Source organism: Pyrus communis, chromosome 11 (genome assembly GCF_041283825.1).
Source record: "Pyrus communis isolate YQ-2024b chromosome 11, ASM4128382v1, whole genome shotgun sequence".
Taxonomy (NCBI): domain Eukaryota; kingdom Viridiplantae; phylum Streptophyta; class Magnoliopsida; order Rosales; family Rosaceae; genus Pyrus; species Pyrus communis.
The window spans coordinates 27,437,449-27,462,817 of NC_142575.1; the positions used below are offsets into that span (position 1 = coordinate 27,437,449).

Genomic DNA, 25,369 nt, shown 5'->3' on the forward strand with positions numbered 1-25,369 from the left:
ACGTCCTAGTGTATTAAAAAAAAAAAAAAAACATAGTGCTGCAGATCTTATAGGTTAGAATTTTTTTGGTTACTTTATTTCTTCAAGGAATCATATATCAATCTCCACTCGGCCGAACCTAATATCTTCCTCCTACACTACCACATACCAGTACTGCTATAAATACCTTCAACACCCTCCATCTTTCTCTTCAAGTCTAGCTTCTTCTTCAGTTCCTTCATTTTTGGGAGTAGGATTACAACAGCAACCACCATGGAGTATAAAGTCGAATCAACAGAAACTCTGAGGTATCTCTCTCTCTCTCTCTCTCTCTCTCTCTCTCTCTCAACACATACAGAAATATCACTGCATGCACATTTCTTTCAGCTTAATTAAGTTGTAACTTGTAAGTAATTTTTTCGATTAATCATGGATAATTAGTATATAAACTAATGAGAATTATATATATGCGGTGATTAATCAGGAACAAGTGTGCAGCATGCTATCGACAATTCAATAGAATCGAGCACTTAGTGGAGCACATGAGAACCTCATACCACTCAGCTCATGAACCCATGTGTGGAGTTTGTAAGAAGCATTGCAGATATTTTGAATCTCTCAGGGAACATCTTATAGGTAACTAAAACAAATTATGCAGATCAACTGAGCGTAGCCAAGTTGACTATAAATTGTGTTTTCCTCTTTCTGCATCAAAGTTCAAATCCTTCTCTCCGTAGCTTAAATTACTTTAGAGTAAACTATATCTCTTATACAAAAAACAGTTATTAATTACATAATCCCAAATTTCTTTTGCAAATAATGTTATAACCAATCAGATGTTAAGTGTATATTATATAACAATTTGCACAGTTTTATTTCAAATATAAAAAACTCAACGACAAATACAATATATTAAAACATAAACACGTAATGAGATTATATATAAAATCACAAATCACTGACTTGTTTCTTGAAGATAGAGGCTTGCAGAAGCAATCTCCTAAGACAGAAATTCGTCCCTACTTCAGTGCAACAGTTCAATGGACGTCTATCTTGCAAGATACAACTATCTAATCCAAGTTCTTGCACTCGAACTTGGATTCTTGGCAAATTGGTTGTGTGGTTCTCAGCGAAATATGGAGGAATGAATATGGAAAAAATTAATTATAGTTTCTGATTTTATTGCCATATATATAATGGCATAATTTGAACTTATCCAACCGTTCATGCTTATCAGTTTTTTTAAAAAGAAAACCGAATGCAACTGTTCAATCAATTTAAAAACTGAACGTAACTGTTCAATCAGTTTTATCCTTTCGGAAAAAACTGAATCCAAAAAATCAAAAACGTAACTTATGTTTTTCGTCCATCCGAGCCCAAGGCCCATCTTTGACATTTAATATATACACCCAAACCCTTCAAGTCTAAGGCCTAAGGTCCATGGTTTTGGCCCAATTCAATTCAAACTACAAGTGAGTGAACTCACTTATAAAGAGTTAGTGTAAAAGGTGTATGGGCGATGTGGAACTGGCAGTCCCACATAACACAAGTTCCAACAAATAATAATCCTATTATTTCTATTTTCAGGGCCATTGCCAAAACAAGAATGCAGAAATATATTCAGCACCAGAGGATGCAAAATCTGCTTAGCCATCCTCGAAAGCCCGTCTGCTCTTAGGGTTCACCAGGACAGATGCCAACTCTCTGGCGGCAACGCTGTATTAATCAGCACACACTACCTTATTAATCATGAACTTTTTGCCCAAACCCTATTTGCTATAAATTTAAATTCATTCCATATAATACATTTCAGGGATTACTTGGTCGCTTTGCTAATCTGGGCATTCGTGACAATACTGAAAGTGGTAGCACAGGAGGCACTCAAGTTGTTGCACTTGCTTGCAAAATGGTTGGTGGTGGCAGCGATGGCTCCCTGGATCTCTGCGCAAAGGTCTGCCTCACTGATGAATATGACAACATCATCTTTCAGTCTTATGTCATGCCACTGATTCCAGTCACAAACTATAGGTATATATGCATTTATATGAAGAATTATACTAACTAATATGTAACGTATGTAGCGTACATATGTAGGGGCATGATTTCAGGGTCTCTTCTTCATTTCTGACTGTCGGATGGAACAAAACAAAAGATGAAGATATTGTGAAAATTGTACTTCCTTCAATAAAGATGTTGTTGCTTTAAGAGAATATGGTCATCATTTCGGAGTGTGATTTAGCGATTGAACGGGTTCATTTTTATATACATGACCGATCATTTTGCTTTATACTTGTATATATACAGGTATGAAACAACTGGTATTCGCCCTGAATACTTGAGGGATGCAATCCCTTTGAGGCAAGTGCAAAAGAAGATCCAAGACTTCCTCTGCAATGGGGAACCAATGTGGAAGATTCGACTCCGAAGTGGAAGAGCTAGGATTCTTGTGGGTCACGGTTTGGACCATGACCTTGACTCTCTGCAGGTTGAATATCCACAAGTAATGATTAGGTAATTCAACTTATTTTTCTTTCATCCAAACAAAAAAATATCCATTTTATAAAATCATCAGACTCTCTTCGATCAATGAAAAGAAAATAAAAGACAGCGAAGTGCACAATGACTATTTTAAAGTACTAATTAACAATTATGTATATATATTTATAAAAATATAGGATCACATATACACACATACAACTTTCCATTGCGAATTTCAATTGTAATTCTAGTTCTAAACGTGACTGACTGTATAGGGATACTGCAAAATATCCTCCATTGATGAAATCAAGCAAGCTCAGCAACTCCCTCAAGTATCTCACACAAGCATATCTTGGGCAAGTACCCAACCCTACTATTAGTTCCCTCTATATATAAATATAAATTCTAGCTACATATTAGTACTAATGCAATTTTACATATAATCTATATAGGTATGACATTCAAACAGGCATTCAAGATCCTTATGAGGATTGCGTTGCAACAATGAAGATCTACAAGAAAATGAGATCCCAAGTTCACAAAGTAGAGGCATACCCGCTAGCTTTCGACACTCAAAACCGAAATAACTTTGCGGCGTGGCGCCAAAATGAGCTTGAGAGGATGAGCCCAGATCAAATGATGGAAATCTCAAGGTCTGATTACTACTGCTGGTGCCTGGACTCTTATAGTGGCTGAAAGTGAAAGAAGGCACCTATATATATAGAACAATTAAGGAGATTAGTACTAGATGAGCAATAGTAATACTATGTAGTTATCTTTAATAATTAATCATAAATAACTTTGAGAGTAATGGAAATACATGATCGTGTATGCATGCATTTATGAATAATGATAAATTTTAATCGAAGAATATATGTAAACCAAATAGTTGTACAAGCTTGATACCATATTTATATATAAGATGCACAAATATTATCACATGATTGATTTTTTATTTTTAAAACAAGGGATATTCTATAATAAAGAAAAATAAATAAAGAATTTGAATTCAGGACTCAATAGCTTAGTTTGTTAGAGCAACTCTTACGGGTTTTATACTCAAACTTCTATTTGGTTCTTAGTAGCACATACATTAAAGATGAACACTGTAATCTCCATGTTCCCCATTCCAACATCACCCATTGGAGATGCTTTTACAACTCATAATTTTCAGAATTTTGATCGAACTTTAAGCTTCTACTATCAGCTAATCTAAATTGCACGAAGAAAAAAATTCAAACTCGAGTGCGTAAGTAAGCATATCCGCTTGGGTTATTATACAAAATGGTTCTTGAGATTTGCATGATTAATAGAAATGGTTCCTGAGATTGTCCACCATCCATGATTTTGGTCATTCCGTTAAAAACTCTTTGGGCAAATTTCAAAGCTTCATAACTCAATCGATTCTTAACCAAATTGGACCCATAATATATCAAAATGAAGATAAGAAAGTGTAGAAATAGATTTTACCATTTGGAAGCCCAATGATTACTGGAGATGACCGGAAAATAGCGTGACTGGTCCGCAGGAAAATTAGAAAACTCGCCGGAAACTGGGTAAACTTTAAATGTTTATAACTTCTTCAATATTCAACGAAATCAAGTGATTAAAAACGGCTCGAAAGTGGACAACTCGAAAATGGTTAGCCATTTTTGAGCTGTTGTCCGACCAAATCATGGCGAGTTAGCCTTCAAAAAAGGTACCATTCTCTTTGTCTCATCAAGAAGCATTATTTTTGTTTTTGAATCACTCGATTTGGTTGAGTATTGAAGAAGTTATGAACGTTCAAAGTTTACCCAGCATCCGGCAAGTTTTCTAGTTTTTCCGTGGACCAGTCATCTTTCAGGCTATTTTCCGGCTATCTCCGGCAACCATTGGGCTTCCAAATAGGCATAATCTTATTCTACACTTTCCTATCTTCATTTTGATATATTATGGGTCAAATTTGGTTAAGAAACGATTAAGTTACAAAGTTTTGAAAATTGCCCAAAATCGTTTTTAAGTGAAGGACCAAAATCATGGATGGTGAACAATCTCAGAGACCATTTCTATTGATTTTCAATCTCAGTGACCATTTCTATTGATCATGCAAATCTCAAGACCGTTTTGTATAGTAACCCTATCCGCTTTATTACAAGTCATTTTAGTTAAAACAACCAGCAGATTAACAAATATGCATCAAACACAAACTGATTGCCTGCCTGGGCTAGTACACTCCCTCTCATGGGATGGGAGACACAAACACCTTTCCGGTAGCTCTGGAGGTTTCAAGGTAGGCAAATGCTTCAACCATCTTTGAAAATGGTGCTTAATCTTCCCACTCTTCAAAGTAAGGCGCCAGTTTCTCGAAGATAGCCCCAGTTGAAGTAAACTCAAAACTATGCTTATTCAAGTTGACTAGAGTAACGTGCTTTCCATTCTACACTCAACTTTGAATTTTCTATTCGTAGTTATTAGATTAGAATACTGGCTGAATAACAAGAAATTTCCATATATATAGAATTTGAGCTATATAGTACGAGGACATTGGATTGAGAAATAAGATCAACATTCTACCTGAATAACATGTGTTCCGACTCCACTGGCACCTCCCAAAACAAGGATGCAGTTACCGGCAGAAAACTCAGTTCTTTCGAGACCTTCGTACTATCTCGATAGCCGGGGGTAGGCTAGCAGCTTCAGCAAAACTCAGATTTTGGGGCTTGCGAGCTAATATGCTTCATCCCGCACCTTAAACTTTGACACTTGGCTTCCTACTTTCACCACCACACTAGCAACTCATACCCTGGAACTGACCAACGAAGAAAAAGTTCAAACAAACAATTTGTTGTGACGGACGGCGTAACGAAATTGAAAAGGAATGTGTTCCCTTATAACTACTGTTACAATCCACTAATCCACTACTTTTGTCGAGGGCAAACACATTTGGAAATCAGAATGACGATGTGTTCTCATTTTCTTGTTATACGATCAGTGGTTGAAACTTCTTCAATCGATATTGTCATGAAAATATCCCAAAAATTAGAAAAATATTCGGAAAGGAGGGTGAATCAAGCTTCACCTCATATCGGAGAAACTAAATTTGGGCTAAAATTGACATATTTTGTCGATTTCTGACATATCAGTTTAAATATCAATGGAACTTTTATATTTCATCTCAACCAATAATTGACATTCTCTAAAGTTTTATTTTAAAAATTTATCATTTTTATTTAAAAGAACTGATATCGATAATAGATATCCATTCCGTCAGTACTTTCACAGATTTTTAAATGGATATCTTAACAGATACTGATATTTTAAATATTGCGTGTGATATGAGCCCAACTTTATTGGACCGCGCCACCGACATTTGGGCTAATTTCACCTTGTTGGTCCAGTCCATCAATCTCCGTCCCGTCACTTTATAATTTCTTGTCTTCCACCTCCACTCTTCCTTTCCGAAACCCTAGTCGCAGGGTTTTGCACAATACAAAATCTCAGCCATTTTCCCTCATTTTCTCGGCACCACCGCAAAGATGGTGAAGAAGACGGAGAGGAAGGTCAACATTGCGAACTAAAAATGTAATATCTTCAACACCATTGCTGATTCTGCTTTTCTGCTTGCATTTCCATTTGTATAGATTTTGTACGTGTGTGTTCATTTGCTAAGGCACAAAATCAAATAGAATTATATTCCCCAACCATGATCTAGAGGATTTCATTTTTCATTCTGGGGGTTTGTAGATTGTGTACATTGTAGCCTGATGCACCTTTCTCAATAGATAAACATAATTGTAGATTGATGCACTCTGGTTATAGTTCGAATTCTAAGGTTGCCATCCACTGTTATTGGAGGCAAGTTTCCATCGGATAGTTTGGTTTTTTTTACTTGTGGGGTACGATATGCCAAATACCGATACCAGTTCCTGTGTGTGCCTGTCTAGCATGAGCACATTCAGGAACTTGCGCACGCACGATCCATATGATGTACTTTTAGAAGATACTGAAAGCTGTAAATCATATAACAAGCTTCATAGTTGTGGTTTGTCTTTCTAGCTATTCTATTAACGGATGGCTGACATATTTTTTTGTTCATTGCTCAACAGGTTTGCAGAGTTGCTCCTATCCCACGGGAGACTAAAGTGTGGCAGTATATAACACTCACAAAGAGGATTTTCTTGGTTGATTGCCCTGGAGTTGTCTATCAAAGCGGTGATTCCCAAACAGATATTGTACTGAAGAGCGTGGTACGCTTCTTCTGTTTTTCCTTGTGTAGCTCCTAATAGTGAATTTTACTTTTTTGTTGTTCTCATTGATCTTTTAAGTATGGACTGTAAACAATATTTTGGGTATATTGTTTTGGAAATATTGATTTGCTACCAATATTGTCTTTAAATTGCTCGTTTGTGAACCTTGCTTCTGGTTTATAGATGTAGTCCATGAAAACGATAATGGTCATGTGAGCTACACCAGAAGTCACATGACTGGAAATATTAATTTGTGTCTATACTATTACCAACTTCCTGCTGTTCGTAACATCTATGATGCCTGTTTTTCACTAGAATGTTCAGAGTGACTTTTTTGGAGCATCAATAACATACCCCTCTCTACATAGAGCATTTGTCTCTGATGCTTGTGCAGTAATTGTGCAACCACATAAATGAATTGTTCTCTATAGATGCACGTATGCATATGCATAGAATGTCACTTGTTGCATGCAATGTCATATTGTGTATCTGTACTTTCTTTATTTTTGTCCAAGTTATATTCTAGATTGGTTCGAAAGTAGAATCTTCCTGCTGTACTAGTTTAACCCCTTTAACATTTCTGTTTCCTTGTTCTCTGGGACTTGGAGCCTGCGCTTAATGTTTGCCTAAAAATGTAATATTATGCTCATCAAATGGTAAATAATTTGGGTCTATTTTGCTAGGTACGTGTCACAAATTTGCAGGATGCTACAGAACACATAGGAGAAGTTTTGAAACGAGTTAAGAGGATCCACCTGAAAAGAGCATATAACGAGAACTGGTATGCTTCTTTGTCTTTGTGTTGGATTTTGATGTTTATGTCCTGTTATTAAGGGTGTATTATGTGGCCTTTTATTCTGTTATTATCATTCTCACCTCATTCAGATTGCAATCATTTTTTATATGATCTATGTACTTTGTAATTTTCTTTTTGACACAAATCCTGCAAATGGAACGTATATTCTCAGAGAGTGACAATGTCAGGCAAACTGTCAGGCAAACTGTATTTTAATGGTCCTGTGTTCTCAGGGAGGATGATAATGACTTCCTGTGTCAGCTTTGCAAATTGTCAGGCAAACTTTTGAAGGTAACTCGCTACTTAATAATGCTTTCTAATTATCCCACTAGTCATAACATTTCTACCCTTAGTTCCTGCAATGCTTTGGGAAATTTCCTTGCTCAGATCTGGTCAATTGGTGTTTCCCAAATTATCTACATACATATATGTACACGCAGACACAAACATGCGTGTTACTTTTAATGTATAGGAAGATGTCTTTTGCTAATGACTGGAACATTGATCAGGCTCGTCCTTATTTAACTTTGCCTGAATGGGCAGCTCAAATTCAGTCTGCAATACAAATCTGGAAAGATAACACTGTATAGATGAATATTGAAAATTCCCAGTGTTTTACTCATTCTTTAGAAAGATGTATTTTTCCTGTCAACGTTAGTCGCATGGATTTTGTGAAACTGTGAGTTTGTGATAGATAATGCCCCAATGAAACAGAGGCGAACCCTTCAGGTGAAACTATGATGGTTGACCTAATTAGAAAACAAATTATTCTCGTCCACAATCTGATAGTCGGCAACTTCAAGAAATGTTAAACCACATCTTGTTCTTTCGTTCCTTTGCTGTTTCAATGTTTATGTGTCTGCTAAATTTTTGGCTGGTGTGCTTCCAGGGTGGTGAACCTGACTTGATGACTGCAGCAAAGGTGGTCCTCCACGACTGGCAGAGGGTGAGATACCATTTTTTGTGCCGCCACCAAAAAGAGAATCGCCAATGGGGGAGCCTGATATAAATCACAATAAAGAAGACACTGTGGAAGATAACAATCAGGCTGCAGCTTATCGAGCCATTGGAGATATTATTGCATCTCAGAAGGTGAGCACTATCCCTGTGCAAAGGGATCTTTTCAGTGAAGAAGAGTTAAAGGGTGATGAAGGACTGAAACAGCTCCCAGCCGCTGAAGTATCTGAGAAGTCTCCAGAGTCGGACGATGAAGTATCTGAGCACAGTGACTCCGAGGATGACGCGGCTGAACGGTCTGAGGATTCTGAAGACAACTGAGCCCCCAACACATATTTGTGTCACGGAAGTAGTCCATAAATGTTATTTTAGTGTTTTCTTTTCAGACGAACCTCATCTCGAAAACAAGTACGAGTAATTTATTATGTTTGGATTTTTTTCAATTGTAAAATCTTTTATGAAGTGGTATTAAAATTAATGTTTGTTTTGTGTTTTGCTCGCCTATGAACCATTCTGTTTCTCAATCACGTTAAGATTAGCCTTGAATGGGACTGCTTCTTCAGAAAGCACCTATGCTCGTTAGTTGTAACCACTTTCAAGCTTGTCAGTGTTTCATTGTGGTAAATTTTCTTTGGTGTCTACTAAGCGGCTAGTTTAAGGGTAATATAAACAATAGGGCGGTGATATCCACACGCTTGTTTTACCCTCTACGTACTCCTGTTAATTTCTGTCTTTTGATTCTCTTCAATTCATTTGATACGACAGTCAGAAATTAAGAGATGTGTGATAAGTGAAAAAAAATGTGTGTAGATAACATCATCCTAAACAATAAACCATAGAAAGATTAGTGCTAGGAAGAACAAATTTCTAAACCAAAGTTTGTAAATCGAATGATGTGGATGTTAATGATTGGATTATTGTGTTGATTAACGGGATAATGTTAGGGAGACCAAATTTTTAAACTAGATGATGCTTGACCAATAAGAAACAAGCACGTTAATCGACACTTAGTTAATAATCCAATCCTCTACAACCACATCATTTGGTTTAAAAGATTTGGTCTCCCTAGCATTTTCCTGATTAACATGCTTATTTCCTATTGGTGACACATTATTTGATTTGCCAATTTAGCTTAAAACTTTAACCTCCTTAGCATTATCCTCGAAAGTTTGTTACAACTTTCAACATGATAGCCAGTATGCATTCGTTGGCCTGTCAATTTAAAAGAATGGCACAATGTTCTTTGGAACCTTGAACCTGTTTGGTATCATTATTGAATCCAATTTTTTGTTTCTGTAACTCATGGGTATCAAGTAATTTAGTTAGGATAATGCTAGGGAGGTCAAATTTGTAAATCAAATTTTGTAATCAGCCATTTCTTGTACGAAGATTTCAGTTGGTTCAAGGCAACATCGCAATGTGTCGTGCCCAAGTTGTGCCTTTTCTTTATCTCCAAGTCCGAAGAGCTGTCCGCGGTTAGTGACAACAACAGTATGGTACAGCCCAGTGCTAATCTGAGAAACATGATGAGCTCTTAAGCTATCGAGGATTCGAGGGCTCAAGATCTTATCAGATAATCCCCTGTCGGGAAATCCAAGGCTACCAAAGCTCATCCGACCGCAACCATATACTGAACCGTTGTCACAGAGGAAAAAGGTCTTCAGCTTTCTAGCACACCTACAGAGTACAGTAACTGTCATAGCACATCTATGGATTAAAAAGAGAAGTTCCACATGAAAGGGGAAAATGCAGGGGAGAGATGCACAGATTTGTATGCGAGTTTCACAACGCCAAAGTTGTAGTGTTGGAGCATTGCATCTACTCTTAACAATTGAGGGCAGCATAGAACAATGGACTTAGAAAATCATAATTTATCAGAAATGATAAGATGAATGAAAAAACCAAACCTGCACAGCGAGGTGGCTTTTGAGCTTGGTCAAGAGTTCTGGGGTGGTCTTGTCAATCTCATCCCCATGGCCCAATGCACCGCAGTAGCCTTTACCCCAAGTATGTACCTGCAATTTCCATGGTTTTTGACAGAAGTCAAATACATGCCAACATGCTGTTTTTGAGATTTCGGGACCCTGTGCGAAATTTATAAAATGGGTCATTCTTATAAGACATCTTAAAAAAAATGAGAAATTTATTGATGTTAAAAAGCAATATCGAAATAAACTTTAAAACTCACTAACCATATATTTCTAAATATTATTAAATGTATAGAAAACTACAAAATAACCATAGTACTAGTAACTAACAATTAGTTCAATCTAAAGAAACCAAATAAACAAAACTTAAAAAGTCTAGCACCGAAGTTTCACTTAAAGATGGCTCTTCGTGCATTCTTTGCTGCAAAATCATCAATTAAACCTTCATAGTCAATTTTGTCTAAAAAAACTCACTTTCAATTGATATCAAAGCAAGTTCATTTAATCTTTCCTGCAACATAGTTGACCGCAAGTATGATTTTAATAACTTTAACTTTGAGAAACTCCTTTCTGCATATGCAACAGTAATAGGTATATTCAACAAAATTCTATATGCAATGCTTGCAGTCGGGGAACAACACATCATCTTCAAGTAGTTCAATATGTCAATGGATGTCTTTATTTCTTTTGACAAACGCTCTCGTAAAAGCTTCAACTCTACTAATAATGCATCCCCATCAACATCAAAGAGCTCATCTTTCTTGAGAAAGTTTTGAAGCCGATCACAACAATGTTTCAATTTATTATTGTCCATCGAATTCAACCGTTCTAAAGTGAATAAAAACCGAAATATATCATCGTATGCTTGATATTCTTCAAACCTTTTCTTCAGTGAACCAATAGTTTGATCTATTATATACAAGAAGTAATGATCCCTAAAAGATTCTTCTGCTGATTGTTCAGTTGGTTGGGATGATTCACCTTCATTCTCATCAAAATGTCTTTTTCTACGAACTTGACGCTTTTCTAGAAACACGGGATCAATTTCCATTTCAATAGCAAGGTTTTTTTAGCATTAATCATAGCCTCCGCAAACCTAGTTTCTCTGTACTTTTCAAAATAAGCGATCAATCCTTATACTTGTTTTATAGCAACATCAATAAGCATGTCTTTAGATTGCAAATCTTTGCTAACCTCATTAACAGCATCCAATATTTCATACCAAATAGTCATGCCCAATAAAAACTCAAAATTCCCAATATCATATGCTGCCAAAGATTTAGCTACACTTCTTGTTACTAAGTCATTGTCACTTTCTGCTAATTGGAGTAGAGCTTTTTTTATTTGTAGAGGTTGAGATTGAATTGCTTTAACACTTGCAACACGGCTCTCCCATTGTGTGGTCGACAATGAATTGAGAGTCAGTCATTTTATATTTTCCTTTAGAATCAGCCATCATTTTGTAGAATTTGCGGACAAGCTGTAAATACGTTGTACTATTCCAAAGAAGTCTTTCGCTTTGCCACAAGAGTTTGCCATATTACAAAGTGTTAAGTTAAGACTATGACAACCACCTGGAGTGTACATGGCCCTAGGATTTATATCCAAAAGCCTATTTTGTACACCTTGGTGTCTCCCCCTCATATTTGATCCATTATCGTAACCTTGCCCTCTTACATCATCAATATCAAGATCAAGAACTTTTAATACATTCTGCAACTCTTTAAACAGTCATTCTCCTTATGTGTTATTCACAATCAGATATTGCAAAAAATATTCTTCTACTTTTACTGGAGTATTGTTCATATCTACACATCTTATGATCAAGGTCATCGGTTCTTAGTGACTAAAATCAGGAGTACAATCAAGTATCGCGGTAAAATATTTAGCTTCTTTGACTTTTTGAATGATTGCATCTTTGATTTCACAAGATATCAACAATATCAACTCATTCTGGATGGTATGACTAAGAGAATGATAACAAATCTCATTATTTTGGAAGCGTTGAAGATGATTCTTTATCAATGGATTAGATTCAGCCATCATTTGAACTAGGCCCATAAAATTTCCATTGCTTTCTTGATAAAGCTTATCGTTATTTCCACGAAAGTATTTAGCTAGATTTTCATAATAGAGATCAACCTTTGTAGTAACTCCCTTCAATGCTCTTTTTCTTTCTTGATCTGGTCGTCCATAACTTTGTCAATTGTTTCGTTTTTCTGCAATCTAAGACGCAAATCAATCCAAGTGGTCATGTTCAAGATGTGATCAAAACTGTTTCATGCTCTTTAAGCCACACATTGAGACGTGTCCAATCTTTGTAGCCCTCATTTGCTAATTGACCTTTGAGAGACCCTTTCTTGAACAATTTGCAACAAAAACAGAACACTTTATCAACATCCTTTGAATAGACTAGCCAATCTCTATCATGTTTCTCTCCATTGGATAAGTATCGAGTATAAAAAGCTGCATTAAAATGCCTATCAAACTGATCTTTAGGACTTTCTCAATTGATAGATCTTTTGCAGGACCTTTTTCTACCAACAAATCAATCCATTTGGGATCAAGACTATCCCAAATTTGAGGATCATAAATGTTTGAGGGAATTGACTCACTCGGTTGACCACTGACAATAGGAGCATCCTCAAGATTATCATTCTCATCAAGGTCATCATCAATTTCATCATTGCCCAAATCATCAGCTAATTTCTCATTGTCATCCTGTTGTTCCGTAATTAAATCATCCACTAAATTTTTTGGTTCTTTTTCTTTTAGAAAGAACCTATCAATAGCTCTTTTTTGAGACTGAGTCAATTGTTCAATTTTTCTTTTTCTTTGACGCTTCAAGTAGCTAGATGAATATTTTCTAGTAGGTGCCATCTTTTATATCTCAAATAATATCACAATAAAATTATAGTAAGTATGAACAATGAAACATGATAGTCCACAATATGTGAGTGTCTAGTGATTTTTTGTAACTGCTCTCCTCTTGATTTTGCCCTGAAAAGTACAAAAGAAAAAAAATTATTATAAATGAGAAATACCCAAATCTTCAAATTCCAAGTCAATATACTTAAATTAGTAAATATCTTACTTTAATTGAAGTCTACATCATTTTGATAAGTTGAATTGTCTTCATAATTTGGAAATTTCTCTTCAATTTCATGAATTTATAAATTAGGGTTTAATAATTTGTGGTAAAAAGAACAATGGGAAGAGAGAAGTAAAGTAGATTGTAGCGGCAGTGATGGGAATTCTGACACTGGAGTCTGGAACTGTGGTGTAAATTGCGAAAGAAGAAAAGTGGGAGCAGTGATGGGATTTGGGCGTGAGAGAAGAAAAGTAGGAAGCAGCATCAGCGGCACTGATGGGAATCAGCCATCGGATTTTTATATACATAATTATTGATTGGATTAGTATTTTTATATATTATTTTGTATATTATTATATTTAGTAAAAAATTATTTTTGTGGGGCATTTATATATATATATATATATTGATTTGATTAAATTATTTTATATTATTTTTATATAATATTATTTTATATATTATTATATTTAATAAAAAATTATTTTTAGGGGCCCCCAAAATTTTGAGACCTTGTGCAGTGGAACCGGTCACATCCCTTAAAATCCGGCTTTCACTAAATTGTACGTAGCTGTAAAGCACAAGGTTGCAAAATGTTCTTGACTCTAAAAACAAGGTCTTTTCCACTTTGCTTTCATAAGTGGAACATGAGTTGGAAAAATGTACATTAATGTCTGGTTATGGTTTTTTTGCCAATTTGTTCAGTTTGCAATACGATAATATCCTTTTAGTCTTGTTTGGTTATTAAGATTCATCAGATTGATTGGATAACATTCAAGTTCAATGGAAGATGGAGGCAAATGACTTTTTATTTTTAGGGGATCAGAATGGGATGAGTTTTCTTAATTAAGATAAAAAAAACTTGTCTTTTTTAGTCACACAAAATCTTGGGAATTAAAAGTGATGAGTTTTCTTAATAAGAAATTCATCTTTTACCTTCACATTGAACACAATTTTTTTTTCCCTTGATATAATGGAGTGATGCAATCTAACTCATTCCTAGATATAAGACGAGCCCTCAGGTACTTATTAATATTGTACAACATTAATTCATTTGTTATATATTCAAGAATATTGCAGGGCGATGGCTTGCAGCTCACAAACCTTTTACTGCAATCTAACCCATTTCAATGGAGAAGAAGAAACACATATTTGGTTTTCTTTATGCGATTTCAAATTTTGAACTTTGTCCCCTTTTCATGGATGTTATCTTATAGAATATTCGGGTTCCATTATTTTTCAAGCAATCCCGAGTTTTAATGTGATCTGCAATCCTTTGAGACGGTTGGATAACCATTTCGTTTTGGGGAGTGAATGATTTTTACACTCCTTGTTTTACCTCTTGCATTCCTCTGTTTAGAACCCTATGGGATACCATTTTTGTTTAATAACCATCCTTCAATGCTTTAATACGATTGTGTGGAATTTTATGCCTTGACTCGTGAGGAGCTCCATTGTTTTATATGGTTTGTTGGGTAGTTTGGAATGGAAGATATTAGTTCCTGTTATGAAAATAACAAGGTCTTTCTCACTGTAGAAAATCTCTTTGACGTATTGAAGGGTTTGGAAAATGTGCATTAATGTATGCTCACACACACACACACACACACACAAATTATACATAGCTGCATACCGTTGGTTGCTCCTATATATATCTGATATGTGCAGGCCTGCTACTGCAAGAAATATCCAAGTTAAAAAAAATGGCTCATGGTTTCCTCCTCATATTCTTATTCTCTTTCATTATATCTACAACAAATATTCATGCAAGCAACCAAAATGAACGCATCTCTCTCATGGCCTTTGCCCGCACCCTATCTTCCCCTCCCATAAATTGGAGTAGTTCTGTTGATTGTTGTCTTTGGAACGGCATCACTTGTAATCAAGAGGGTTGGGTCAGTCATTTACTCTTACCCTCCAAATGGCTCAAAGGAGGTATGTTTGTCTCATCACTTGCAAATCTCACACATCTCACCCACTTGAACCTTTCCCACAATTCACTTTATGGCACACTTGAAACCAAATTCTTCGCATCCTTGAATCACCTCAAGATCCTTGATTTGAGCTATAACCTTCTTTCGGGAGAGATACCATTTTCTCTACCATCCAAAAATATTCAGACAATAGATTTGTCGAGCAATCACTTCCATGGTGCAATTCCCTCTTCTTTTTTCCAACAAGCTTGGAATATGACAAGTTTCAATGTCAGCAACAACACCTTCTTTGGGTATATCCCTTCATCTATTTGTTTTCGATCCTCTCCTTCCATAAGAGTATTGGATTTTTCCTCCAATGAATTTAGTGGCAACATTTCTCATGGGCTCGGGAGGTGTTCCAAACTGCAGATACTTCGTGCCGGTCACAATAATTTGTTAGGATCACTTCCGGAAGACATCTATAACGCTACCAAACTTGAGGAACTTGCATTACCTCTCAATTCACTAAATGGAGCCATTAGTGAAAGAATTGCCAACCTTGCGAACCTCACAATTCTTGACTTCTACTTTAACAATTTGAGTGGTGTGATCCCTATCAATTTCGGGAAGCTCTCCAAGTTGAAATTCATGAATTTTAACTTCAACAACTTAGAGGGCAATTTGCCTTCATCTTTGATGAACTGCACAAACCTCCTAGAAATACATTTGGGATTCAACATCTTGGAAGGAGACCTCACCACACCTAATTTCTCCAAACTCAGCCACCTTAGTAAACTTGACCTATGTGGGAATAATTTCACTGGTATCTTGCCAATAAACCTTTACTCATGCAAGTCCCTAAAAGCAATTCGATTGAGTCACAATCATTATTTAGAAGGGCAAATACAACCTCAGATTCTTTCATTGGAATCCTTGTCCTTCCTCTCGCTTGTAAATTTACGGTTGACCAATGCTTCAGGGGCAATGAAGATATTAATGCGTTGCAAAAATCTTCGCACACTCCTCATTAGTGGTTCGTTTAACCGCGATGCAATGCTAGCTGATGATGACATGGTTAATTTCCATGGATTCCAGAATCTTCGTTTGTTGAGTTTGGGAAAGTGTGGGCTCACTGGTCAGTTACCTGGTTGGTTCTCAAACCTAAAGAATCTAGAGATGTTGGATTTGAGAGATAATCAAATCACAGGGTCAATTCCAAGTTGGCTGGGGACTCTTCCGAAGCTCTTGTTCTTGCAAATGCGGTCCAACCAAATTTCAGGTGAATTTCCAAAACAACTTTGTAGATTGCCAATGTTGATGATGAATGCATCTCCAGTAGACAATTATGAACTTGAACTTCCCATCTTCAGCCGCGGAAAACCATATCAAACATTTTTGCCGCATAAATTGTCTTACATTCCAGGAACAATAGACCTATCAAACAATAGCATTAGTGGTAGTATACCTACTGAGATCGGCCAATTGCAGCTTATTCGTGGGTTGTATCTTGGCAACAACAACTTTTCTGGCAACATTCCAGACCAAATATCTAACCTAGGCTATTTAGAGACTTTGGATCTCTCCAGGAATCATTTGTCAGGGAAAATTCCCTCGTCAATGACAAGCCTTAATTTCTTGAGCGACTTAGATGTCTCATACAATAATCTCGAAGGACAAATACCAACGGGCACGCAGCTCCAGAGCTTCAACGCTTCTACATTTGAGGGGAACCTTCAACTTTGTGGCGCTCCACTTCCAAATGAGTGTAGAGACGTTGATGCGGATAATAAAAGTAACATCGACCAAGATGCGGACAATGAACGTGATGAGCTTCCTGGGATTTATATTTTTGCAGCCCTAGGTTTCATTGTCGGATTTTGGGGAGTTTGCGGTTCTCTAGTTCTTAACAAGACATGGAGGTACGCGTATTTTCAGTTCTTTGATAATGTACAAGATTCGCTCTATGTGAAGATGGCAGTGTGCATGGCAAGGATGAAAAGAAGGATTAGGGACTAGATTGTACTTATCATTATGTATTTTCAATTTAAATAAAACAATTTCAATACACAAAATTTACTCACTTGCTGACACTCTTTATAGAGGTGGGTCCTACCATTGTATGTGGAATGCACCTATATTAAAGAGTGTTAATTTTGTGTATTCAAATAGTATGACTTTTTCTGTTCTTGTTTGTTTGTTTACTCATGATGTAAGATTTGTTCTAATATATATGATCGTACAATAAAACTATTCGGACACAGAATGTTAACATTCTTGTTGACGCACTATTTATTTATGGAACCTGTGAGCTCTACCATTGTACGTAGATTTCTCTTATATTAAGGTGTGTGTCAAAATAAGTGTCAATTTGTGTGTCCAAGTAGTTGGAGTAGGATTCTTTCCCTCCAATGCTTGAAAACTTGATGAGTGAAAGCCTCAACTGCACTACCTGTTCTACAAGTTAAGAAAAAAAAGGGGGGAGAAGACCCTTACCATTTCCGTACCAGGATCACTGATCCCTGGCATCCATCCCAGCATCCTTTACGAACCGAAGCCCCATGATTTCACCTTCCCAATCACTTACAATAGGAGTTTTGATACTGTAATGGTGGATCAACTTCCCCGAATGCCGGGTGTCTTCGGAAAGTATTACATGAGCTGATTTTAACACCCGGAGAGCCCTGCATTTGCGAAATTCGATTCAATATCAAATTAAAAGTGAAGAGAAAAGAAAATTATGGTTTGTAACTTTGTATGTAGAAATTGAGCGAGCACCGTAGAGTGATACCTTCGAGGTTTCCGATCGGAGTTCCGACTGGATACAGTCCGGGTTCAGGACGACCCTGCAACCCAAACAAACATTCAAAATACAGTCTTCCAATGAAAAAAACGACAAATTAATGGTTTGATTATGCAAAAGCAACGAAATTGAAAATGAAATTGGAGAAAAATTAGGGCTAATTGCGGACGGCGACTGCTTTATGCAGGGACTGCTATTAAGGGCTGAATTGGTATTGATGTGCTTTGAAAAAAAAGTTGTTTTTGCTGTGCTGTAAGAATAAATGATTGTGAAATAAAGTAGTAGAGTGTTTGGTAAACTTTTTTGTAAAAGTGCTTTTGAAAAAAAAAAAAGTATTATAGTGTTTGACAAACTTTTATGTAAAACAAATGTGAAAAAAAATCGGTTTTTCAAAGCTGGGTTTTGCAACTTCTTGTTTTTTACTTTTTTTTATCCAAAACTGTGAAAAAAAGCTGAAGCTGAATGTTTACCAAACACAAAAATAACTCCCAGCTTTTTTTTTTTATACCAACTTTCTTTAAAATCACATCAATACCAAATCAAGTCTAAGTGAATGAGCGTGAAAAACTGGGTTTTACTCGTGAATTGTACAGGTCTTCAGAACCCGGTTCTACTCATAGGCTCGGCTGATCACAGCCCTTCGATTGACCACGCAGCGTTTGACTGGAGATGCTTATGATTCATCACAGCCCTTCCATTTCAAATGAATGTATGGTTTTACATTATTACCCTCCCTAAATATTATCCTAGTTTAAATGAATGTACGGTTTTACATTATTACCCTCCCTAAATATACCCTAATCTGTTAAAAGAGTTTTGAGCATCGGCATGCCCATTGTATTTAAGTTCATGTTCAACTTTTGTTACGTCTGTAGCTCATTCTTTATCTGCAAGTTTTCAAAAGGGGAGGATAACAGTTCGATTTGAGGACATAAATGTTATATTCATCTCTATAACTACAAAAATTAACCATATTTATAACCACAAATTAATCATCGGGAATTATCCATAACCATATCCACCAGGCAACCGATTTTCAATCTGTTATCAGTTATATCCATTGTCAAAAAAGGAAAAAAAATTATATTCATCCAATTGACGCACTATAAATTTTACTAGATACTAATTCCGTCATTAAATAGCAACATCCAATTACAAAAAACATAACAATATATTTGAAGTTGTTCATGATAACATGCACCAATTTCTTGACAATAAGACTCTTGACGAGAGATGAATCTCATAAACTTGGAATATTTGATAATTGATACATAAAATGATTCAATGAATTAATTTGGTTGAGTATAACAATAAAAGTATTGAATTGATTAGGTTGTTGGTATGCCCCATGCATGATGTTTGGTGAATAATAAAAATATTATAGGGAGGGTTCGGTAAATTGAATAAAATTATATTACATATCAAATATATATATATATATATATATATATATATTCAGGTCGGATTCGGGATGGATACGGATTGAGGACTCCTATAACTATATCCAAAATTATAACCGAATAAAGTTCACGATTTTTCCTCATATCCATACTATACCCGAATATTCATATCCAAATCCAATCCAATGCATTTTGACAATTATCCACCAGTATCAGATTTAACTGTTATTAGAATTGTTATCCCTAGAAATGGGGAACAATCTAACATTACTGCTCATGGGATCTAAAACAGTCTCGAGGTGGCATAATTGTGTAACTGTATTTCATTCATGTGTAATTGGATACCAAATCTAACTAAATGTGCTGACTCAGCAGCTCCTTAACTAGCATATACAAAATCCTAATCCGGTGCTTTACAACTTTGATGAGCTTGTAGTACTTCATTAATAATATTATACAACATCATTTGTTATATATATTCAAGAATATTGCAGGGTGATGGCATGCAGCTAATAAACCTTTTACTACAATCTAACCATTTCAATGGAACGCTTCTCTCCTCTCAGAGAGTTTCTTTCTCTTCGTTGTGAGAGTGCTTCTATGAGACCTTCTTATTCTTCGGTGGTACCTGCCCTAGCTTCGACTGGGGTCGGATGATGTGTCCTCTTCTCCTTCTTTTCTTCCTGCATTTACTGTTGGTTCTTGATGAGTCCATATTATACTATATATTTTATTCTAATCTTAGTATTAATTTATTAGTTATTTTGATAGAATTTTGATAGTTTGTTATATATTTTCAATATAGGACATTCGACTTCTTCTGGAGAAAAAAGTTATCAAACGGATGAATTTTGGAGTGATTCCAATTGGAGGATGTTCGTGTGCCTTTCAAGATGATTGTGTCAAAATTCCAGATTTTTCTATCAGGCCATTTGACCGTGGCGATGAAATTAAGGCTCAGCGCGCAGCTTTTTCAGATTGACGTTTTTGGATATTTTGGGTATTTTGGAGGTCAAGATGACATATTTTAAGGAAGATTCCTTCTGAGGATTTGTAGGGGACTTCTTAAGCTTTCAAAAGAGACCTTTGGGACCAAATTGGAGTTGATTTGGTCCGTCAAAAGCGTGATTTTATGAAAACTCCGAATTCTAGTTCAAATAGGAAACCTTTTATTTTCTGTTTTATTATTTTATTATGCTTCCTAGTTTTATTCTAAGACCTTTTACTAGAAGGATATTAATTAGAGTAATATAAATAAGGCTTGTTTGCCATTAGGGTTTGTACGCAACATTGGGGGAGAACGCACACATCAATACTTTGCTAGGTTTTGAAGATTCAAGTTTATATTCAAGGTGTTTTCTATCCATGTTTTCAATAATATTTTGTTTTATGGTTGTTCTAACTAGTTTCATTTGCTAGGGCGATGCCTTGATCCTTAGCATGAATATATAGTTTTTATTTAATTGCTTATGATATTATGCATGCATACTTTGAATTATTAATCACTGTGCTTTAAACTGTCTCTGTATTTTAATGCTTAGCTACCATTAGGATGTTTAGATAAGTAATCGGATACAATTCGGTCGGAATGCCACCAGGGAATTGAGTATTGCTTCTTGTGGTTGATAGTTGTAATTTCACCTAGGGCGAATGCCATGTCTTAGGGGTTGTATGGTTTTTCAAAGGGTTTTCACAAAGCGTAACGAGTCATGCATGTTTATATTTGATTTGAATGCCACAGACGGATTGCATGTTTGATATACGTTCTAACTTGAATGCCACAAGTAGAATATGTATAAGGAAAACCTAACCTTCAAAGTTGCATGTGTAATTCATAAGTAATTGATAAATCTACATAGGATTGTTAAGGGGACGGTGAAACCCTAGGTTTTTACGAATTGGTTTTCAAAACTATTTTCTTTTGTTTTTCTTTACTTTGCTAATTTCTTTATTCATTTTTAATTAAATTCGTTTTTATTATTTTTAAATTCAAAATCAACCTTTTCCAATCTTTGTTTTCAAAAAATTAATTAAGATTTGGTATTTACATAAATTATTTATTCAATCCCTGTGAAAACAACCTTGCTTGAGCCGTTTATACTACAACTACCTTATTCTCTTGCAAGTATTTTTAAGTGTTTTCTACTTTTGCAGGTAAAAATATCTATCAGTTCTTGCCAATCTTCAATTCGGCCTATCCAATTCCTCCAACTCCGTGGGTTTTCTTCTTCCTGGCTCATCCTTACTTCGTTTTTCAGCCATGTCCTCTGTCGAGTTCGTGTGTAGAGTTCTGACGCTTGCACCAGCTTGAGTCTTTTTGACACCACCACGTTCTCCTTTGTGTCTGTAGCTTGCGGCAGTGTTTGCTCGGGACTTGTTCTGAGCTTCCACCCGATGATTGGCCTTTTTCTTGGATGCTAATTACCCTTAACCTATGGCTATGCACATGAGGCATCAGTGAATGAGATGATCGGCGGTGGTCGGAGAATTGGCTGGCTGGTAGTTCCTTGGACCGTCAGTGGAGAAAGCAGTGGGTGCTTCTGGGATGTTATTTGGTTTTGGGGTTTTGGGCTCATTCTCTGTTTCTGTTGTTTTTTCTTTCTGTTTAGGCTTTTTTTAGTTGTATATAGGTGTTGTTGGACCTTTGTCTACTTGTAAGTTTGTGTTTTGGTTAGAATAAAATATTCCCCTTGACCAAAAAAAAAAAAAAAAAAAAAAACCATTTCAATGGAACACACATTTGGTTTTCTTTATGTGATTTCAAATATTAAACTTTGTCCCTTTTTATGGATGTTATCTTAGAGAATATCCTTATTTTGTTATTTTTCAAGCAATCCTGAGTTTTAATGTCATCCACAATCCTTCGGGACCGTTGGATAATCATTTCGTTTTGGGGAGTGATTGATTTTTACGCTCATTGTTTACCTCTTTGCATTCCTCTGTTTAGACTCCTAATGGGAAATCATGTTTGAATAATAACAATCCATCATGCTGATGATGCTTTACTATAGTGGTGGAAAATAATCATATATATGCACTTCGGTGCAGATTTCTCCACCGATTCCTCTTCCTCCTAACAACTAAGTATCTAATCCACTTACGCTATCACTCTCCTAACAAAAAGAACAATACTTGATTACTTGAAGTATGAATAGGATTTGCTACTCAAAATTGTTCGTTGTCGATTCATATAACTTCATATTTATGATCAGAATCGTTAATATTATAAATCGCTCTATAAAGATTGCATTTACAAAAAATCAATTAAAACTAAGATTGTTTAGTTGTGAAGTGTTCGGAAACATCTCTTTGGCGTATTGAGGGGTTTTGAAATCTCTCTTTGGCGTAACGAAGGGTTTGGAAATCTTTCTTTGACGTATTGAAGTGTTTGGAATTCTCTCTTTGACGTAATGAAGGGTTTGGAAAAATGTACACAAACGTGCAATCATGGTTGTTAGTTTTCTCAATTTGGCCCCATCTTGACGAACTGAGATCTTTGCTTTTTGCTTATATAGATATATATATATTATTTATGTAAGCAATATTTAAGTTAAAAAATGCTCATGTCTTCCTCCTTCTCTTCTTATTATTGTTTAATAACCATCCTTGATTGCTTTTATATGATTGTGCGGAATTTTATGCCTTGACTCCGGAGGAGCTCTACTTGCTTTCTATGGCTTGGTTAGGTAGTTGGGAACTGAAGAAATCAAATCTTAAGAGGAAATCTCTCTTCCACGTATTGAGGGGTTTGGAAATCTCTATTTGTGGCACGTTTACATAATAGTAATGAAAATGGAAGGAATTGAATCGAGAATGAATTGAATTAAGGATGAGTTGGAATAAGGAGAAGTTAGAATCGGATTCTTGTTGAAGTTATTTACTTAAATATTTTGGTATCGGAATAGAATTCTATAAAAACTGTTTACTAATTTAGCATAATCGGTATATAAACCAGTATGATTACTAAAATGCCCTTGTCCCAAATCAAATATTTTATATACCTTAATGGGTTTATAAAGAATAGTCTTGGAAATAAAAAAAGTAAGTAAGGGTATAAAGGGAATAAAAGTGTCATTTCGATTGCCCAAACAAGCAGGAATTGGATTATCGCCTATATCTAGGGAATCCAATTCCACCAATACAAGGAATTGAATTCCAAAATTTGTGTGGGCCTCACTGCTTTTTTGATTCCTCTATGTTTAGTAAACACCAAAGTACTCCGTAATCGGAATTCAATTCCACATTTTCATTCCGATTACGGATACATAAACATGCCCTTGATGTATTGAAGGGTTTGGAAAATGTACATTCATGTGCGTTCTTGGTTGTTTGCCAATTTCTCAGTTTGCAATGCGAAAATATTTTTTTTTATACACATTTGGTGCTTAAGATTGAAAGTGATGATTTTTCTTGTTGAGTAACTTATCTTCTACTTTCATTTTGAACCGGTTACTGCAGTTTTCATGCATTCATATAGGGTCGTTCATATCTTTTGTTTCTGTACATGTTGTATATGCCACTAAATAATATTAAAATGGAGCCAACATTGAACTTTTATACAACAGCAAGAAGTTAGGGATCCTTCTTTGTAATTTTATTTCAGATTTCAATTTTTGAGAACAATTCAATTAAATTCGAGTCTCTCGTTCATGATTTAGCATCCAAACCAAAATAAATTAAATACACCGTTTTTCTTTTTCGGTCTCTCATTAGTGCTATTACATTTCATAGATGATGTTGATATGACGTTGATCTCTCATTAGTGCTATTATATTTTATTAATATTTTATGAAGTGTAGGAGATAAAAGAATGGAAGTTTCAACGAAAAGTCCGTGGTACTGTTCATTTTAACGAAAAATCATATTTTTACACTAAAAAAAGCAATGCTAGTACTATTCACTTTACCCTTTATTTTGTCCTTATCGTTAAAACTCAAAGTTTTCAAGTCATTTTTATTAGTTTTTCTTAAAAGAATTAAGCTAAAGTAGTACTCACATAAATAGCAAATTCGGCACATAATTATTATTCATTCTTTAATCATTCCATTGTGAGAAGAATTACAAGAAATCATTCAATAACACTTGTTACAAAGCATACAAAGAAAATAGCATTTTCTATGGATATAAGTACTAGTGTGGTACTAAGGTGTTTTTATAAAAAGTGGGTATCAATAAAAGTTGAGCTCAAAAAGATGTTTGGTAAAAACTTAAAAACAACTTATTTTCACAGTTTTGGGTGAAAAAAAGCTGAAAACGTGAAGCAGCAAATATAAGCTTATTTTCAAAGCACAACAGAAACATTTTTTTTTTTTCAAAACACAACAATACTAAACCAATCCTAAGACTCTAAACACATAATTGAGGTTTGACAGTAGGATTTGGATCCAATCTCAACCATTTGACCCAAATTAATTACAAGAAGGATAGCCTAATGGGCTTTAATATATTCTCATCCAAGACCCAAAAAATAAGCAACCGCGGGCATTTTCATTCTGTCAGTTTCCTTCCCGACGAGGCGGACACATCTCCGATAACTCCCCACCGTCAGGAGCTGCACTGCTTTCGCATTCGATTTCGAACTTGCCTTCTACGTCAGGAATTTTGGTTTTGGAAGGCTGTTCTTTGTTTGAAAGCATGGATGTTCATTTGCGATTCCCGTTGGATAACCATTTAGTTTTGTGGAATGATTGATTTTAACACAATAGGCCTTGTGTGAGACTCAAACGGATGTCCTTATATGGTATAGAATTTTGTTACTATATTTTCTTTTATATTTCATTGTGTATAAATTGATATAG

At 35.5% G+C, this 25,369-nt stretch overlaps 3 protein-coding genes, 1 long non-coding RNA gene and 2 pseudogenes across 7 annotated transcripts in view; 4 read left to right on the forward strand and 2 right to left on the reverse strand.

Moving 5' to 3' along the window:
* Positions 1–252: 252 nt before the first annotated feature.
* Positions 253–3,153, forward strand: LOC137742833 (RNA exonuclease 4-like). The gene is made up of 7 exons (XM_068482784.2): positions 253–287; positions 464–615; positions 1,567–1,697; positions 1,793–2,007; positions 2,284–2,490; positions 2,733–2,813; positions 2,910–3,153. The coding sequence occupies exons 1-7, from the start codon at positions 253–255 to the stop codon at positions 3,151–3,153; spliced, it is 1,065 nt and encodes a 354-aa protein (XP_068338885.2).
* A 1,434-nt stretch (positions 3,154–4,587) lies between these two features.
* LOC148693208 (2-methylene-furan-3-one reductase pseudogene) lies at positions 4,588–5,462 on the reverse strand (annotated as a pseudogene).
* A 409-nt stretch (positions 5,463–5,871) lies between these two features.
* The window catches only part of LOC137742081 (nuclear/nucleolar GTPase 2), a 41,386-nt gene continuing 21,888 nt past the window's right edge, over positions 5,872–25,369 (forward strand). Inside the window, exon 1 of the mRNA XM_088679790.1 lies at positions 5,872–5,999. Coding sequence (XP_088535916.1) covers positions 5,976–5,999 — 24 coding nt within the window. The 5' untranslated portion in view covers positions 5,872–5,975. The remainder of the gene's footprint in view (positions 6,000–25,369) is intronic.
* On the forward strand, positions 5,883–8,926 carry LOC148693209 (uncharacterized). 2 transcript variants are annotated; one of them, XR_015953346.1, is made up of 5 exons: positions 5,883–6,021; positions 6,546–6,686; positions 7,370–7,467; positions 7,716–7,773; positions 8,372–8,926. It is a non-coding gene; the product is annotated as an uncharacterized LOC148693209 (long non-coding RNA). The 2 variants fall into 2 exon arrangements; XR_015953347.1 differs by lacking the exons at positions 5,883–6,021; positions 6,546–6,686; positions 7,370–7,467 and having other exon boundaries at positions 7,683–7,773.
* Positions 10,757–11,600, reverse strand: LOC148693210 (uncharacterized; annotated as a pseudogene).
* On the forward strand, positions 15,135–17,629 carry LOC137743789 (receptor-like protein 2). Of its 3 annotated transcripts, XM_088680484.1 has the most exons (3): positions 15,136–16,047; positions 16,351–16,421; positions 16,512–17,629. In XM_088680484.1, the coding sequence occupies exons 1-3, from the start codon at positions 15,159–15,161 to the stop codon at positions 17,385–17,387; spliced, it is 1,836 nt and encodes a 611-aa protein (XP_088536610.1). In that variant the 5' UTR covers positions 15,136–15,158; the 3' UTR covers positions 17,388–17,629. The 3 variants fall into 3 exon arrangements, with proteins under 3 accessions (XP_068339828.2, XP_088536610.1, XP_088536609.1); XM_088680483.1 differs by having other exon boundaries at positions 16,351–17,629; XM_068483727.2 differs by having other exon boundaries at positions 15,135–17,629.